Source organism: Agelaius tricolor, unplaced genomic scaffold, assembly GCF_023055355.1.
Source record: "Agelaius tricolor isolate 1412-34295 unplaced genomic scaffold, bAgeTri1.0.p SCAF_12, whole genome shotgun sequence".
In the NCBI taxonomy this organism is placed as follows: Eukaryota; Metazoa; Chordata; class Aves; order Passeriformes; family Icteridae; genus Agelaius; species Agelaius tricolor.
Genome location: NW_027269272.1, coordinates 24796515 through 24812501, shown reverse-complemented (window position 1 = coordinate 24812501; position 15987 = coordinate 24796515). Strand labels below are relative to the sequence as shown.

Sequence of the window (15987 nt, the reverse complement as noted above, 5' to 3'; positions counted from 1 at the left end):
TTTGTCCCTTGGGATCCACCACGAATCCTTTGCAATACTTTGGATATTGCTGCCATTGGAAGGCACCTCCCTGTAATTTGTTTCAAAATCCAAGTTTCCCTCTTGGAAACACCTGGGATAGGGAAGGTGTCACTGCCCCTGGCAGGGGTTGGAATGGGATGGGAGATTTTGGGATTTCCATCCCAAAAAACCCCTTGGATGCCTTTGGTGCCACCTCCAGCTTTTCCAGAGGCTGAGGAACAACTTCCATCCTCCTCCTCTTCTCAGAAAATCAACAACTTCCCAATACTTCATCCAACTAGAACAAAAATCAAAATTCAGATGGAAATAATGGATAATTTTCCTGTTTAATCCTTATTTTTCAAAAGTCTGTTTTCCTTTCCCAAACATACACAGAGGAAGATGATCCCAAGTCTCCCACAGCCTTAAAAACAAGCCAGTCCTGGATCTGGTTGCTCCTCTCTTCTGCAAATTCCATTTTTCCCAATTTTTTTCCAATCCTGCAGCACAGAGATTTCGGCACCTCACATTTTAAGCACCTAAATTCTATCCAAGTTCGAATAAATCAAGTAAAAAAAAACCAAAAAGAAGTATAAAAAGTTTCTCATACAAAAAAGGAATTACAAAACGTAAAAAACGCAGACAAGCTATACAGAAAAGAGGGGAGAAGAAATTCCATGGGGAAATTCCGAGCTGCCTGGAGTTCACAGTGGTGTTCCCATCTTTGGGAATCTCAGGAAGCAGAACCACAGCTTAACAAGGACTGGATGCACAGGATCTGTACAATAATTCCATATATACAGTGATTATGCCAAGGAATTTGGTACAAGTTTCGGATTATTCTTCCCTGATCCACGAGAAATCCAATGCACCTCACGATTCTGGCAGTTCAGTGGCTTTGGAAGGGGATGAAAGGTTCCAGGGGAATTCTTCTCCCTGTTTTTTCCCTGAAGGAAATAAAAATCTTTTCCAGGTGATGAAAAAGATCAAGTGGCTTCTCCCAGTGTTTGTGTCCTCCTGGAGGGGCTTTGCCTGGGGGTGAAGCCCAGAATTCCGGGATCCACCTCTCCTGAAAGCCTTGGAAGTGGCTCCTGCCCACACCAAATTCCATTCACGTTTTTCTGGAGGATCCTGCCTGGACTTCCCACCAGGAACATTCCATAGCCCCAGCAGGATCCCAGGGGAGCAGAATGGTTGGATTGGGAAGCTCCCACCTCCTCCTCCTCTTCTTCCTCCTCCTCCTCCTTCCAGCTGGCTCAGCTCTGAGCCAGGAAACCTGAGGGAAAGGAAAAACACACCTGGATTGTGGAACCTCTGGAAGCTCCTGCAAGACTCAAACTGAGAGAAACTGGATTTAAAAATGTTTACGTTGAAAAATAAAGGTACAAAAAACTCCCTGCCCTGAGGCAGCACAAGGCTGTGGCACAGAGTCTGAGAGGAAGAGCTCTCCACCTTTTCCAGCCAGGTTCTTTCCAGGGAGAATTAATCATGGAACCAGCAAGTTCTCTATCAGGGAAGGTGTTAATTAACCATTAATTAACCATTAATTAACCATTCCTGAACTAAAGACCCAAACAGCTCCTCTTAGGACTTCCAGGAAATCCCAAGAACTGCTCTGGACACCCAGGTCATGCTGGGAGTGCTCTCCATGCTCGGGGCAAAAATATTCATTTTGTAACAGCCCCTGAAGGATAAAAACACCACAAGAAATAAAGTCACTGCTGGAAGTGGAAAGGAGACAATTGTGACCTCCAGAACAAACGGTGCAGTGGTGATTTGGTAAATTCCCTGATGGAATTCCCAACCCCAGCCGAGGCAGGATGGGTTCATTCCCCGGGAGCTGATACCTTGCAGTGCCTGCAGGATCTCATAGGTGGCTTTTTCCCCCAGGCTCCTCTGCAGAGCCTCTGCAGTGCCCTGGCCCTGCTCCCTGTCTCTCCACTTCCTCAGCACCAGCAGCTTCTGCATGGTCACGTCGTCCTCCGAGGCCCGGATGTCATCGATGTCCTTCATCTCCATCTGGAGGCACTCGATGGCCATCTCCCTCCAGTGCCGGTCCAGCAGCTTGGCAATCACCAGCAGCTGTTTGTCTGTTAAGCTTTTTGCTCCCATTACATCTGAAAAACATTGGATTTTCCCCAGAATCCACCCTGAGCCTGCCCTCGCCATTCCCTCTCCCCCTGTCCCTGTTCCCTGGGATAGGATCCCAAATCCCCCCGGCTGTCCCCTCCCGTCAGGAGCTGTGCAGAGCCACAAGGTCCCCCCTGATTCCCCTTTTCTCCAGGCTCAGCCCCTTCCCAGCTCCCTCAGGATTCCCCAGCCCCTTTCCCAACCCCATTCCCTTCCCTGGCCACGCTCCAGCCCCTCCAGGTCCTTGTGAGGAACCCAGAAGTGCCCCAGGGCTGGGGGAGCCCCAGCAGTGCCAGCACAGGGGACAATCACAGCCCCAGGACGTCCTTGGCCAGGCCTGGCTCATGTCCAGCCACTGCCACCATCACCCCAGCCCCTTTTCCACCAGACACCTTTCCAGCTGCTCTTCCCCAGGCCTGGACCATTCCACAGGGAAGGGAAAAACCTCTGAAGACTGAGCTCAGTTCCAGTCCCAGGACACCAAATCCCAACCAGGTCCTTTCCCAGCCTTTCCCACCTGCAGTGCCGCCGGTTTTTTGCTTTTTGCTGTGGAGCCCCTCTTCCTCCAGGATGCTGAGGGCTGGCTTCCTCCTCTTCACACCTGGGGAGGGAGCAGAGGTGCTGTCACTGCTGTCCCTGCTGTCCCCTGGGCCAGGGAGGGCAGCAGGGCTCCCACCCTGCAGGGCCATCACTCACTGCCTGTGCTCCTCTTCTGCTCGTTCTTGTTCAGGTCATAGTGGATCCAATCCCCTGGGGAGGGCAGAGCAGGGAAATGTCAGTGAGGAGTTCCCAGTGCTGGGCCCCAGCTCCAAGGATTCCCAGGGATAAAGTTGGAACCCACAAAGGGGGGATTCCAACCCCTCAGGTTTGACAGAAGGAGATTTTCCCCCTTTCATTGCACATGCTGCAGCAGGCCCAAACAGGCAAGAGAGATTGCAAGTTATAATGCAATAATATGCAAATTTTTATTATATTATACAATCCTATGGATAATATATGGAGTAATATGCAGGAGGGCTGGAACTGAATGGTCTTTAAGTTCCAAATGAAACCATTCCATGAGCAGAGGGATGGAGCAGCTCTGCTGGGAGAGCTGGGATTGTTCACCCTGCACAGGAGAAGCTTTGGGGTGACCTCACTGGGGCTTTCCAGTGCCTGGAGGACCTGCAGGAAAGATGGAGAGAGACAATTTCCAAGGGATGGAGGGACAGGACACAGGGAATGGCTCCCACTGCCAGAGGGCAGGGATTTGGATGGGATTTGGGAAGGAATTCCCTGGCAGGGTGGGCAGGCCCTGGCACAGGTGCCCAGAGCAGCTGGGGCTGCCCCTGGATCCCTGGCAGTGCCCAAGGCCAGGCTGGGCACTGGACTGGGAGCACCTGGGACAGTGGAAGTGTCCCTGGGGTGGCACTGGGGGGGCTCTGAGGTGCCCCCATCCCTCCCTGACCATTCCCCATTGCCAAGGACTCACTCTCTCTCAGCTTGGCTTTCCAGACAGTCTCATCTGAGTCCTGCTCCACCAGGGACAAGGTGAAGTCATCAGGCTTCTCCAAATACACCTCAAAGTAACTCTTCAGCTTCAGCAGTGACCCGTCAACAAACTCAATCTCCTACACAACAGAAATAGCAGAGAAATGTAAATATTTACCTAAAATAAACGAAAGAGAAGGCAACAACTGGCTGTTGGGAGAGATCCAAACCAAACTCCAATTTCCCCACAGTTCTGCTGTTGACTTTAGCATTAGGATCTCATCCCAAAATTTTAGGACTCCAAGAGGCAAATGGTTCTTTTTTTGTGGCACATTTTCAGGGAAGCTGCAGTGCAGGAGGTCAGAGCTGTGCAAGGGACTCACCTCAGGAGTTATTTCAGCCTCTGGCTCACAGATCAGTCTGTACTTCTTTCCTTCCTGCAGTAACTTTTGGCATACTGGGGGCTTTTCAATTTGAACAAATTTCCTTTTTGAGTGCTTTACAGCCTTTGAGATATCCTAAAATTTAAAAACACCATTTCAAGCTTCATATTTCAATGTTACTCATTTCAGTAAAGGATTTAACATCTAAAACCTGTGCTCAGGTGGCTCCTCAGCTGGGGCTGTTGTCTGGCCTCAGCTTTACAGAACAGCCATGATCTGTTCCATGAACTTCCCAGAAAGCTGAGGAATAACCACCACACTCAAAAAGCATCACTAAACCCCTCCAGCTGTTCTGCCACAGGGCTGAAATGAGGTAAGAGAGTTTGCAAGCTGAGGAAAAGGAAGGTTTTTGTCCCTGTCCTCACTGTAAAAGGGTCAATTCAAGCCCTGCTCCTGCCAGAGCTCCTGAATGATCCCACAAACCCAATTTCCTAATTGTAACCCACTGCAGGGCAAGGCAAGGAATTTTCTGAAGCTGGAATTTTATCCAGGGTTAGTCCCATGGCCTCCCTTTTCTCTGCTCTCCTCAGAGGTCATTTCTGATGTGACCCTTGCCAGCAGGGGAATTGGTGGCACATGGATGAATCCATTGTCAGCTGCTTTCCCAAATCCCCAAATTTTCACTGGGAACTCCAGCACTGCCCCAGGCAGCCTGTTCCAATGCTTGGCCACCCTTTTCCTGAAGGAATCTTCCCTAATATCCAATCCAAACCTCCTCTGGCACAACTTGAGGCTGTTTCCTCTTGTTACCTTGGAGAAGTGACTCGGATAAAGAAGGGAAATGGAAATGGTCAGAGAGAGACAATTTACAAGGGATGCAGTGACAGAAAAAAGGGGGAATGGCTTCAAATTCAAAGCCTGAAGGTTTAGATGGGATATTGGGATGGAATTGTCCCCGGGAGGGTGGGGAGGGGCTGGGATGGGATTCCCAGAGCAGCTGTGGCTGCCCCTGGATCCCTGGCAGTGCCCAAGGCCAGGTTGGACACTGGGGTTGGAGCAGCCTGGGGCAGTCGAGGTGTCCCTGCCCATCCAGGGGTGGGATGAGATGGAATTCAAGCTCCCTTCCACCCAAACCATGGAACCAGGACTCCTCACCCACCCACCCTCCCCAGGGGCAGCTCCCAGCCAGGGCTGTACCTTGATGAAGGAGTCGTTGTTGGTGGCCAGGTAGACCCAGAAGGACAGGGAGGGGTGCTCGTCGATGGCCTTGTAGAGGATGACAGCGCCGTGGTACTGCAGGGGCTCCTGGCTGTGGATCAGGGGTCCCACGGGGGACAGGGAGCTCACCACCCACTTGACGTGCGACGCCGAGAACTCGGCCGAGGGCTCGATGGCCGCGCCACCGGCCTTGATGTGCAGCACCTTGAATGCCACACCATCCCCCTGACCTGTGGGGACAGCCAGGAGCAGCTGGGGACAGCCAGGAGCAGCTGGGGACAGCCAGGATGCCCCCACACGTCCCCCATGTCAAGCTGTGCCTGGGGTGTGTGCTCTATCCCCATCAGTCAGAGCTGGGGCAGTTCTCTGCTGTTCTTTGGGCAGTTTTCTTTATCTCTCCCACAGCCAGTCCTCCCTCCAGATCTCTACTGTTAATGGGTTGTTAATTATTAATTATCTGCTCTTCATGGGCCATTCATTATTAATTATCTCCTGTCCATGGCCAGTGAGTGTCCCTGCCTGGCTGATCCAATCCCATCATCCCATGGGGAGATGCTCCGCCCAGGGGAGGAGCCAAGCATTCCTACCTGGGTACAATCTGAGCTTTGGGACAGCACAGCAGCCTCTGCCCCCTGCATTCCCAGAGGAGCAGCTTCTGCTGCCCTGCATTGCCAGAGGAGCAGCTTCCTGTGCCCTGCATTGCCAGAGGAGCAGCTTCTGCTGCCCTGCATTCCCAGAGGAGCAGCTTCTGCTGCCCTGCATTGCCAGAGGAGCAGCTTCCTGTGCCCTGCATTCCCAGAGGAGCAGCTTCCTGCTGCCCTGCATGGCCAGAGGAGCAGCTTCCTGCTGCCCTGCATTCCCAGAGGAGCAGCTTCCTGCTGCCCTGCATTCCCAGAGGAGCAGCTTCTGCTGCCCTGCATGGCCAGAGGGAGCCCAGGCCCATCTCCAGCAGCCCTGGAACTGCAGAGGAAAACTCCCCCCTTGTGCAGGATCCCTGCTCCAGCAGAGCCACAGCTGGCACTGCAGGAGGGCTGAGCCCCCATGGGATGGGGCTGTGCCACCCCCTGACACACAGGGGGGCAGGGCCTGCTCTCACTCTGGAAGGGTTTTTTTGTACTACTGCTGCTGGATTAAGCTTCATTTTTTACTTAGAAATGAGGTAATTGAGAGGTGTTTTAAAAAAAATTATTTTTAGTTTTACACGAAGGGTGAGATAATATAGATGTTATAATTTACGTTATTATGATTAGAAGTTAATTGTTTTTTAATTATATTGTAAATGTTTTTTGGTTTATTAGCTTTTGTCACACTAGACTAAAAATGTTTTAAAGTCAATCATTTAAAATTACTTTTCCTGGCTTTTACTACAGTGTCACTTTCATGGTTCCATTTCTCTAAACCACACAGTCTTATTTGCAAGGCCACCTTTTGAAACTTGTTTGCAGTTCCATTTCTCTCTCAACAGTGTCTATTTTTTTATTCTTTTCCTGATAAAGAACTGTTATTCCTACTCCCACATGTCCTGAGAGCCCCTAAATTTCAAAATTATAATAATTCGGAGGGAGGGGAACTATAACAATGATATATAATCATTATAATTATTGTTATAATCATTATAACATATATATTATATAATTATATATATTAGATACTTATATATAATAAATATAATATATAAAATTATATATCATATATGTATAATATATTATATTTACAATATTTATATAGTAGGTATAATATATATGTATATTATATATATTATATATAATCTGCCACCATAATATTTTTTGAAAAATCCCTTCGCCAGGATTTTTTCTCCTGAGAAGCTGGGAAGCTTCAGCTTCTCCACGTTTTACTCCTCTGGAATGTGATCTGGAGAATTGTTTACCCAGCATGTAAATTGTTTTTATTTAATAGCCAATCCCAGCCAGCTGTGTCAGACTCTGAGTCTGTCACAGGTTTTTATTTTTCATTCTTGTTCTAGCCTTCTGATGTATCTTTTCTCTATTCTTTTTAGTATAGTTTTAGTATATAATTTCTTAATATAATATAAAATAATTATAATATAATTATAATATAACTATAATATAATACAATATAATTATATTTACTATAATTATAATTATATCATAATTACATTATATATAATATTTATAATTATATAATATTATATATTATATAACAATAATAATATATCTTACATAATTATATTATATAAATATATACTTTATAATTGTAATTATATGATACATATAATAGTTATAATTATAATATAATTATAATATATAATAATGTAATATAATGTTATGTTATGTGTTACATGTGTTATATATGTTACATGTTACATGTTATACATGTTACATATGTTACAGATGTTACATGTTATACATGTTACATATGTTATATATGTTACGTGTTATATATGTTATATATGTTACATGTTATACATGTTATACATGTTATATATGTTACATGTTATATATGTTATATATGTTACATGTTATATCAGCTGTCTAAGAACTTGGGAGTCAATTGTCATCTGTCACCTCGTCCTGGGGCCCACACCACCACAACACCAATCTATTATTATTATTATTATTATTATTATTATTATTATTATTATTATTATTATTATTATAACAATTATTCTGCCAATTCCTGCCCCCCCGAGCAGCCCCACTCACCCCCGAGGCAGAGGCAGTGTGGGAATTGGATGGAGAGCAGCGCGCCGGGCGCCGAGCAGCGCACGTCGAACAGGGGCCCGCCCACGATCCAGGGCGGCTGCACCAGCTGCGCGTACTTGCTCCAGGAGAGCAGGCAGTAGGTGACCCTGGCCCTGCCCGTCACCTCGAAGATCAGCCCCGTGCTGCTGCACTGGTAGGAGCCCTCTGCGTCCAGCTGCACCCTGCAGGAGACACCAGAGCTCGGCAGGGGCTGCCCCAGGGACTCCCTCGCGCTCTGTCCCTGCCCACAGCGTGCTCCAGGCTGCTTTGGGGCTGTTAAAAACGGCTCAGGGCTCACCCGGCCTATGCAAAAGGAGAGTTTTGCATAAAACTTCCTGTGCCAGGAGCTGCTCTCACGCAAAGGGCACAGTGACGTGTCCAGTGTTTCCTGTGGATAACACCCAGAGCCAGCAGACACGTCCTGCAGGGACATCCCACAGGGACCACCCCAGGGCACACAGAGCGGGGACAGTGCAGCATCCCAGGGACAATGCAGGGATGAAGGGGAGGGTGAAGCAGGACAAGATGCTTCCTGTGCAGCCAGGCTGAAATAAGCACATGAAAATGGGCCTGCTGCTCATTACTGCAGCAGGACGAGGCACATCCTGAAAACCCTCCCAGGAGTTGTCTTGGACCAGGATCTGGAAGCAGCACAGGCTCTAAACTGTGATGTTTAGGGATCTGGGTGCACCTCCCAGTATAAATCCAAATGCATTTGTGCAGCAAATGAGCTGTTTGCCCACCCCAAGACTGAAGCACCTTGATGACAACAATGTAAACTCAAACCCATTACATTAAAAAAATTCATACATGAATTGTCCTCCAGCAAGTTTCCTGGGGGTCACTTGCTCCTTCTGGTCCTGGAAATAGATTTTAAAAAAATTATCTTTAAAAAGGTGAGGAGAGAGTAGAATTACAGTTTGCAAATGATCTCATGCAAAGTAAGCGGGTATTTCTTTCCCCACAAACCTACATTTTCATTCCTGCAGTGCTCACAGGGTGGCAAGTAGCTCCCTTCGACTGGGAAAAGAGGAAGATGAGCTCATGAAAAGCCAGGTAATTAAACAGCCAGGCAGTAAAACAAAGCCCTCAGGAGATCTGTTCCTACCTGACTCATGGCAGTAAGGCGGGGATTCCTTCTCCTCCTGTTCTTCATCTAGGGAAAAGGAGTTTGGAGTAAATATTTCAATATCCAGGGGGTTTCTGCTCCCACATTCACCCAGGACAGCCCCACAATTCCATTTGCTTAAATTCACCTTAGGAGAACATTCCTGAGAGTACTTGCAGGCTTTGCACAGCCTGGGGATGAACATCAGGATACAAATTTGCCCAAAAGCTCCTAAACTGCCCAAACTCCTGGGAATTTTCACAGGGGTTAACAAAAGATTTATCCTGGGATGAGCCTCATGGTGCCAAGGACAAGGTTCAGCCCCCAGCATGGAAACTGGGAACAGCTTTCCCAAGAAAACACCACATTGTCTGCATGGCGCTTGTCCCCAAAAAGTGCCTGGATTCTCCTGGCTGAACCCAACAGGATGGAATTCCAGCAGAGCTGAGACCTCAGGCCAAAGGCTGTGTCCTGAGGGCTGATTTGGGAGCAGGGGAGTGGCAGAGCTGCCAGGATCAGCTGCTTCCCCATCCCAGCTCCCTCCCAGGCCAAAGGGGTCCTGGAGGCTGTCCCAGGCTATCCTGGAACCCCAATCCCCCCTGGGATAATCACGGGCTGGGAGAGGCAGGAAGGCAGCAGCCAGCCCTGGCTGTGTGCCCCAGACCCAGCAGGGCTGGAACAGCCCCAGGAACACTCCCCAGCTCTGGGAGGGAGCTCCTCATTTCCACCCCTCATTTCCTAGGGATGCTCTCCAGCAGCTCCTTTTCCCAAAGAGATGGAGCTGCAGGCTGGGCCAGCCTGGAATCCTTCCTGCCTTCCTCCTGCTGAGCAGGGGCAAACAGGCACAACAAACCACACTCACCCACAGCCTTCCTCCATCCCACTCCTCTGCATCTGCCCAGCAAAACCATTGGGATTGTTAAACTATCAGTGTTACATAAAAGCAGCACAAATGCTGGCAACAGATCCCATGGAAGCACAAACCCACCGACAGCAAACACTTCCTTTCATTATTTTCCTGTCCATCCTGTTTGGCCACTTCTGTTGCCAACTTTTAAGGAAATTTATGGCCTCTTGGTGTTTGGAAAACTGCTGTGGTGTAAAAATACCCGTGGGTATTGTGTCTGGGGTGCTGTGTCTGTGTGGTGAAAGCAGCACGAGCTGCTGCCCTTTGATCAGTGATCAGAAACCACTGCATCCCAAAATTTTATTGGGAAAGCAATCAGAGCTAGCATTCCCTAATAACTGTGAGATTATACCCAGGAGAAGCAGCTGGTTTAAACTGAACATCAGTTTTTAAAAAGCAAACAGAAAAATAAATCATCATGTTCTGCTCACCTGACTCCTCTTCCAAGCTGCTGCCCTTTGATCATTGACAGAAAATCATTGGCTCCCAAAAAATTTATTGGGAAAGCAATCAGAGCAAGCATTCCCTAATAACTGTGAGATTATATCCAAGAGAAGCAGCTGGTTTAAACTGAACATCAATTGTAAAAAAGGGATTACAAGTAAATGAATCACAATGTCCTGCTCACCTGACTCCTCTTCTGAGCTGCTGCTGGAGCTGTCTTCAGAACTGGCTTCTCCTTAAAAACAGGCACAGGTGGAATGTGAGTCCAGGATCCACCCAGAGGTTTGGATCCAGCAGGCCAGGCAGCAGGTTAGATAATGGAACAGAAAAAAAAGAACTTGTGAGGCAGGGAAAAACATCAGAGCATCAAATCCCACACCAGGGGAGACTCTGGGGTCACGCAGGCCCTTCTGAAGGGTGATCAGAATATTGAAATCTCCTGTATTCCACAACCTGGGATGATTCTGGAGCTCCACCCATGGCACATCCCAGTTAAATTATGGCTTTCCAAGGCAGGTGGGAGCAGCCTTGGTGGGAGCCGTGTGTCCCACAAGCTGTGACTCGTGTGGAGGCACCAACCAATTAATTATTCTTACAAATGGCATTTGGAGAGAAACCAGCACTGGGAAGGCAGGGATGTGTTCTGGGATGTGGCTGGGGGGAAATGTGGGATGCAGGAGCAGGCACCCCCCCCCCAGGAGTGAGGAAATCCCAAATCCCTGAGCATGGTGGGCTCACCCTCCGGCTGCTCCTCGGCCGACCCCGATGATCCCTCCATGCCGTTGGGCGTCACCTCTGCAAGGGAAAGGCAGGGAGGAAGAGTTGGAGAGGGATTGAACTCCTCTCTTGCCAATTCTGCACTCAGAGAAAGGGAATAAATAACAAAAGAACAGGCATTTTAAAACCCAGCATAAAAACCAAAGGAATCCATAAACAAAGGGCTTACACCAAGGTTTTAAAGCCAGCTATAGAATTCCCATTCCAAAGGATGAGTATTACCCAAATTCCCTGTACCTTTTCAATTGGTTTTTAAAGCCAGTTCCAGAATTCCCATTCCCAAAATCCCTGTACCTTTTCAACTGGCTTTTAAAGCCAGTTCCAGAGTTCCCATTCCCAAATTCCCTGTACCTTTTCAACTGGTTTTTAAAGCCAGTTCCAGAATTCCCATTCCCAAAATCCCTGTACCTTTTCAACTGGCTTTTAAAGCCAGTTCCAGAATTCCCAAGGATGGGCATTTCCCCAAACCAGTGTACTTTTCAATTGTTTTTTTAAAGCCCATTATAGAATTTCTATTCCCATTCCAAAGGATGAGCATTTCCCAAATTCCCTGTACATTTCCAACTGGTTATAAATCCCATTATAGAATTCCCATTCCCAAGGACAGTCATTTCCCAAAAGCAGTGTACTTTTCAATTGTTTTTTAAGGCCAGTTATAGAATTCCCATTCCCCAGGATGGGTACTTCCCAAGATCCCTATACCTTTCCAAATGGTTTTTAAAGCCAGTCTCAGAATTCCCACTCCCATTCCCAAAGTCCCTGTACCTTTTTCATCGGAGGAGAGGGACTCAGCCCCGCTGGAAGACAAAAGCAGGCACACATGAGAGCTCTGCCAGCCCTTTCCCACACTCCCACAGGGCCAGCATTCCCAGCTCCCTGCCCTGGCACCGCTCCCAGCCCCGGGAATCCGGGGGGATTGGGGGCTGGGGATTCAACATTCCCCTCCTGCAGCATCAGCCCTGCCCTGGCTCCCTGCTGGCCCCTCTGGGGACACCTGGACACGATTCCCACCGGCAGCAGCTCCTGCTCCCAGCCCTTTCTGCCAAGCACCCGGCGCCCGTGTCAGTGCCCGTTGGATTTGGGAGCAATCCAAGCAATCTCCGGGCAGGCAGGAGACCCAGATAAACTCTGCTCTCCAGCAGAGCCATCTGTGGCAAACCACACCAACCTCCAGCTCCACCCGCCCTGGAAAAGGGAAACCTGCTGTGTGCATCACCCACAGATTAAAATCCTGCTTGGGAACCTTTTCCAGGAGCTCCACGACATCTGCCAGGCAGAGCCAGCAAGGAAAAGCTGCCCTGAGGAAGGGAATGGCCCTGGGTGCAGCCACCATAAAGCAGCAGGTGACATCCAGCTCACTGCACTGTGGTGGCACCAGGAACCACCCCAGAGCCTCCACCCTGCCAGGGGCAGCTGCAGGAGCAGGCAGGGAAGAAGCATCCCAGCCTTTTTTGGGAGCTGTGAAGGCCACGGTGCAATCCCACAGCGCATCCCAGAGATGCTGGGGATGGTGAAGCCGAGTTTTGGGAGCTGCTCAGCTCTGGGGGGTGATTTTGGCCACCCTGGGAGCTCATGGAGTGCCCCTGGAATGAGTGGGCATCACCAGGGGGGCCACACTGGGGCCCTCAGCCTCAGAATTGAAAAAGAAATAAATAGATGGGAATAGCAGAGGCAGGAAAATCAATGAGTGAGGATTCCTGAGGAGCTCAGCTGGGGGATCCTGGCAAAGCACAGCAAAGGGGCTGCAAAACTTTCTGGGTCAAGGGCAGGAAGAAGTGGGAAAGCTTTTCCCCCCACAAGGAATTACACAACAGTTTGCTCTTCCAAACTGTATCTTGGAAGAAAAAAAAAAAGAAAAAAAAAAAGAGTAAATTTATTTATCTGGAGGATTTGGATGAAGCCTGGATGCTGTCCAGGGCCGGCAGCCGAGCCAGGCAGTGTTTGTGCAACCCTTCAACCCTTCCACCAAGTGCTGGCTTGCTAAAATCGGGATCGCTTCCCTCCAACCCCTCCAGCTGCATTTCCCTCCTCCCGCGCTGGCAAACGGCGCAGAAACGGGGCAGGGAGGAGGGAGAAAATACAGAAAAACACAGAAACAACAACGCAGCCGAGCGAGCAGGCGGGCACGACGCCGCTAATAACTGTAACCATCAACTGCGAACGGGCACGGCGGCTCCCGGCGCGATAAAGGCACGGGCAGATAAACACGAGCGGCGCTCGGCGCTGCGGCAGCACCGGGAGCACCGGGGGGAGCCCGGGGGAGGCGGAGGGAGCCCGGGGCGGAGCGGGAGCCGCGCTTTGTCTGCGGCGGCGGCGGCGCGGCCCCGGCTCGGAGCGAGCCCCGCTGCAGGTGCAGGGCCGGGCCGGGCGCCCGCACCCACCGGGACGGGCTGGGCACGGCCGGGACCCTCCGGTGCCCGGGAACGGCGCTCGGGAGGGGATGGAGGATGCGGGGATGCAGGTGGGTGGGGGATGGGAGGATGCGGGGGGTGGGGCTGGGGGCGCGGGGGGACATCGGGGCGGGCAGGGGGACATCGGGAGGGTGTAGAAGGTGCAGGGGGACAGCGGGAGGGTGCAGGGGGTGCAGGGGGACATCGGGAGGGTGCAGGGGGACAGCGAGGGGCGGCAATAGCGGGCAGGGAGGCGGGGAGGGCGCGCAGCCGCGGGGCGGGCGGGGGTCCGGGGGCTGCCGGGGGGCCCGGGGGGCGCAGCGAGCCCGGCCCGGCCCAGCCCCGCTCACCTGTCGGGCTCCGGAGCCGGGCCGGACATCGCAGCAGCGGCACCGAGCGGGAACGGCCGCGTCCTGCGCGCGTGGGGGGGCGGGGCCAGCGGGACACGCCCCCGACACGCCCCGGACACGCCCCCGATACGCCCCGGGCACGCCCCCTCCTTGTCGCTCCTCGGTGTCCGTCTCATGCCCCCCCTCGGTGTAGGTACGGACACAACCGTAATTCATTAACGAGTTCGTTAATGTAATTCATAAATAAACTGATAAAAATTCATCATGTAAAAAAATTCATCATGTAAAAAAATTCATAATTGAAAAAAAAAAAATCATAATGTAAGTCATGAATAAACAGATAATTTTCATATTCTGGGCGCATTCCGTGTTAATTATTAAGATATTTGTGTTATCACACATATTGTAATGGTTTGGGTGGGAAGGGACCTCAAAGCTCGTCTCGTGTCGCCCCCCCTGCCATGGGCAGGGACGATTTCCATGGATCAGGTTGCTCCAAGCCGAGTCCAACCTGGCCGTGGACACGTCAGGATTTGCCTGCGGCTGGCAGAGCTGCTTAGGGGGAAAAAAAAAAGAAAAAGTTAAAATAAAAGAAAGGAAAAAAAGAAAAAAAAAAAAGGATAAAAAGGGGGATAAAAAGGGAATAAAAGCCTCTTAACCAGGAGCGTTTTGGAGCTCCTGGAGCCTCTCAGCAGTGCAATAAATCCCGGAGCCCCAGCAGTGCTGGGCACCTCCCTGCAGTCCCTGGGAGCGGGGAATTCCGGGGCTGCAGGCGAGGAAAGCCCCTCAGACCCCTCACCCCACCCCGGCTCCTCCAGGCTGGGAACCCCCAAAGCCACCTGGGTTTGTGCCCCTTGCAGCGGGGGGGACCCAGGTGTGTGCTTTGGGGCACTTCCCTCATTCCAAGAGCTGATCCAGCCCCAATCCATGGCTCAGCATCGTCCCCTCCCCTGTGCCCGCCCCAGAGCAGCTCTGGGTGCAGGGGGCTCTGGGGGGACCCTTTTGTGTGCGTGCCCAGGGCCCAGAGCAGAAGGGAAAATAATCTCAATAAACAAACGTAAGTGCTTGAGCAAACACAGAACGCTGCTCCCGGCGCCTTCCAAGGGCTCAGCTCCCAGCTCCTGGAAATATTCCGGACCGGGAGCCCCCTCAGGTCTGCCCCTCGCCCCAAATCCCACCCTCTGGAGCCCCAGGGCACCGAACACTTCTGGAACATCCGTATTCCCAGGAAACTCCGTGTGCAGAGCTCACAGGAACCGGCTGGGCTGCAAAGGGGGGGTGTAAAACTGCTGGAAACCCAACAAAAAAAAAAAAACAACAAAACAGTTGTGGATGGGAAACCCTGGAGAAGTGACTGAAGGGGTTGGTTTGGGGAGAGGTGGGAGTGCCAGGGAAGGAAATCCCCTGTAAACAACTCGCAAATCCAGCCTGGAGCAAACTGAAGGAAGTGGGAAGGTTCATGGCACAACGACAGTTGGAGTAAATAATCACCCAGGATGGAGAATAAACAAGAAAAGGAAAGCAAAGCCAGGACAGACGGCAGGAGGGGAAGGTGGGGTTGCCCAGGGGGGTTTTGTTTTCCCCGCTCCATCCCCGGGATGCTGCTGGGAGCTTCCCAAGCGTGGCCGAGCCATCGTTTTCCAGCTTTTCCAGGCGGCCCCGAGCCAAGGATGATGCCATGAACATCCCGTGAGCTGACACAGCCCGGGGCAGCCCCAGCCCAAACCTCTCCAGCTCCCAGCTTTGCTCGGAGAAATCCCAATTCCCAGTTTTCCTCTGAGAAATCCCAGTTCCCAGTTTTCCTCTGAGAAATCCCAATTCCGAATTTTCCTCTGAGAAGCCCCAATCCTGAGTTTTCCTCTGAGAAATCCAAATTCCAAATTTTCTTCTGAGAAATCCCAATCCCCAGTTTTACTCTGAGAAACCCCAATTCCCAGTGTTCCTCTGAGAAACCCCAATTCCAAATTTTCTTCTGAGAAATCCCAATTCCCAGTTTTGCTCTGAGAAATCCCAATCCCCAATTTTCCTCTGAGAAATCCCAATTCCCAGTTTTGCTCGGAGAAACCCCAGTTCCCAGTTTTTCTCTG

At 50.6% G+C, this 15987-nt stretch overlaps 1 protein-coding gene across 2 annotated transcripts; it reads right to left on the bottom strand.

Moving 5' to 3' along the window:
* Positions 1-328: 328 nt before the first annotated feature.
* Positions 329-13990, bottom strand: CARD8 (caspase recruitment domain family member 8). Of its 2 annotated transcripts, none has more exons than XM_071438178.1 (15): positions 13901-13990; positions 11926-11957; positions 11122-11238; positions 10568-10618; positions 9033-9080; positions 8898-8944; positions 8735-8784; positions 7886-8106; positions 5181-5431; positions 3984-4118; positions 3602-3740; positions 2827-2880; positions 2648-2731; positions 1848-2117; positions 329-1276 (listed from the first exon to the last, which is right to left on the bottom strand). In XM_071438178.1, the coding sequence occupies exons 1-15, from the start codon at positions 13927-13929 to the stop codon at positions 1257-1259; spliced, it is 1548 nt and encodes a 515-aa protein (XP_071294279.1). In that variant the 5' UTR covers positions 13930-13990; the 3' UTR covers positions 329-1256. The 2 variants fall into 2 exon arrangements, with proteins under 2 accessions (XP_071294279.1, XP_071294281.1); XM_071438180.1 differs by having other exon boundaries at positions 11122-11178.
* Between the last annotated feature and the right edge of the window lie 1997 nt (positions 13991-15987).

Coding starts and splice junctions, on each gene's coding strand:
- CARD8 (XM_071438178.1), bottom strand. CDS start 13,929: ATGTCCGGCCCGGCTCCGGAGCCCGACAG. Junction 8,945..9,032: donor GCCTTACTGCCATGAGTCAG/GTAGGAACAGAT, acceptor CTCTTTTCCCAG/TCGAAGGGAGCTACTTGCCA. Junction 1,277..1,847: donor GATCCTGCAGGCACTGCAAG/GTATCAGCTCCC, acceptor CCTTTCCCTCAG/GTTTCCTGGCTCAGAGCTGA.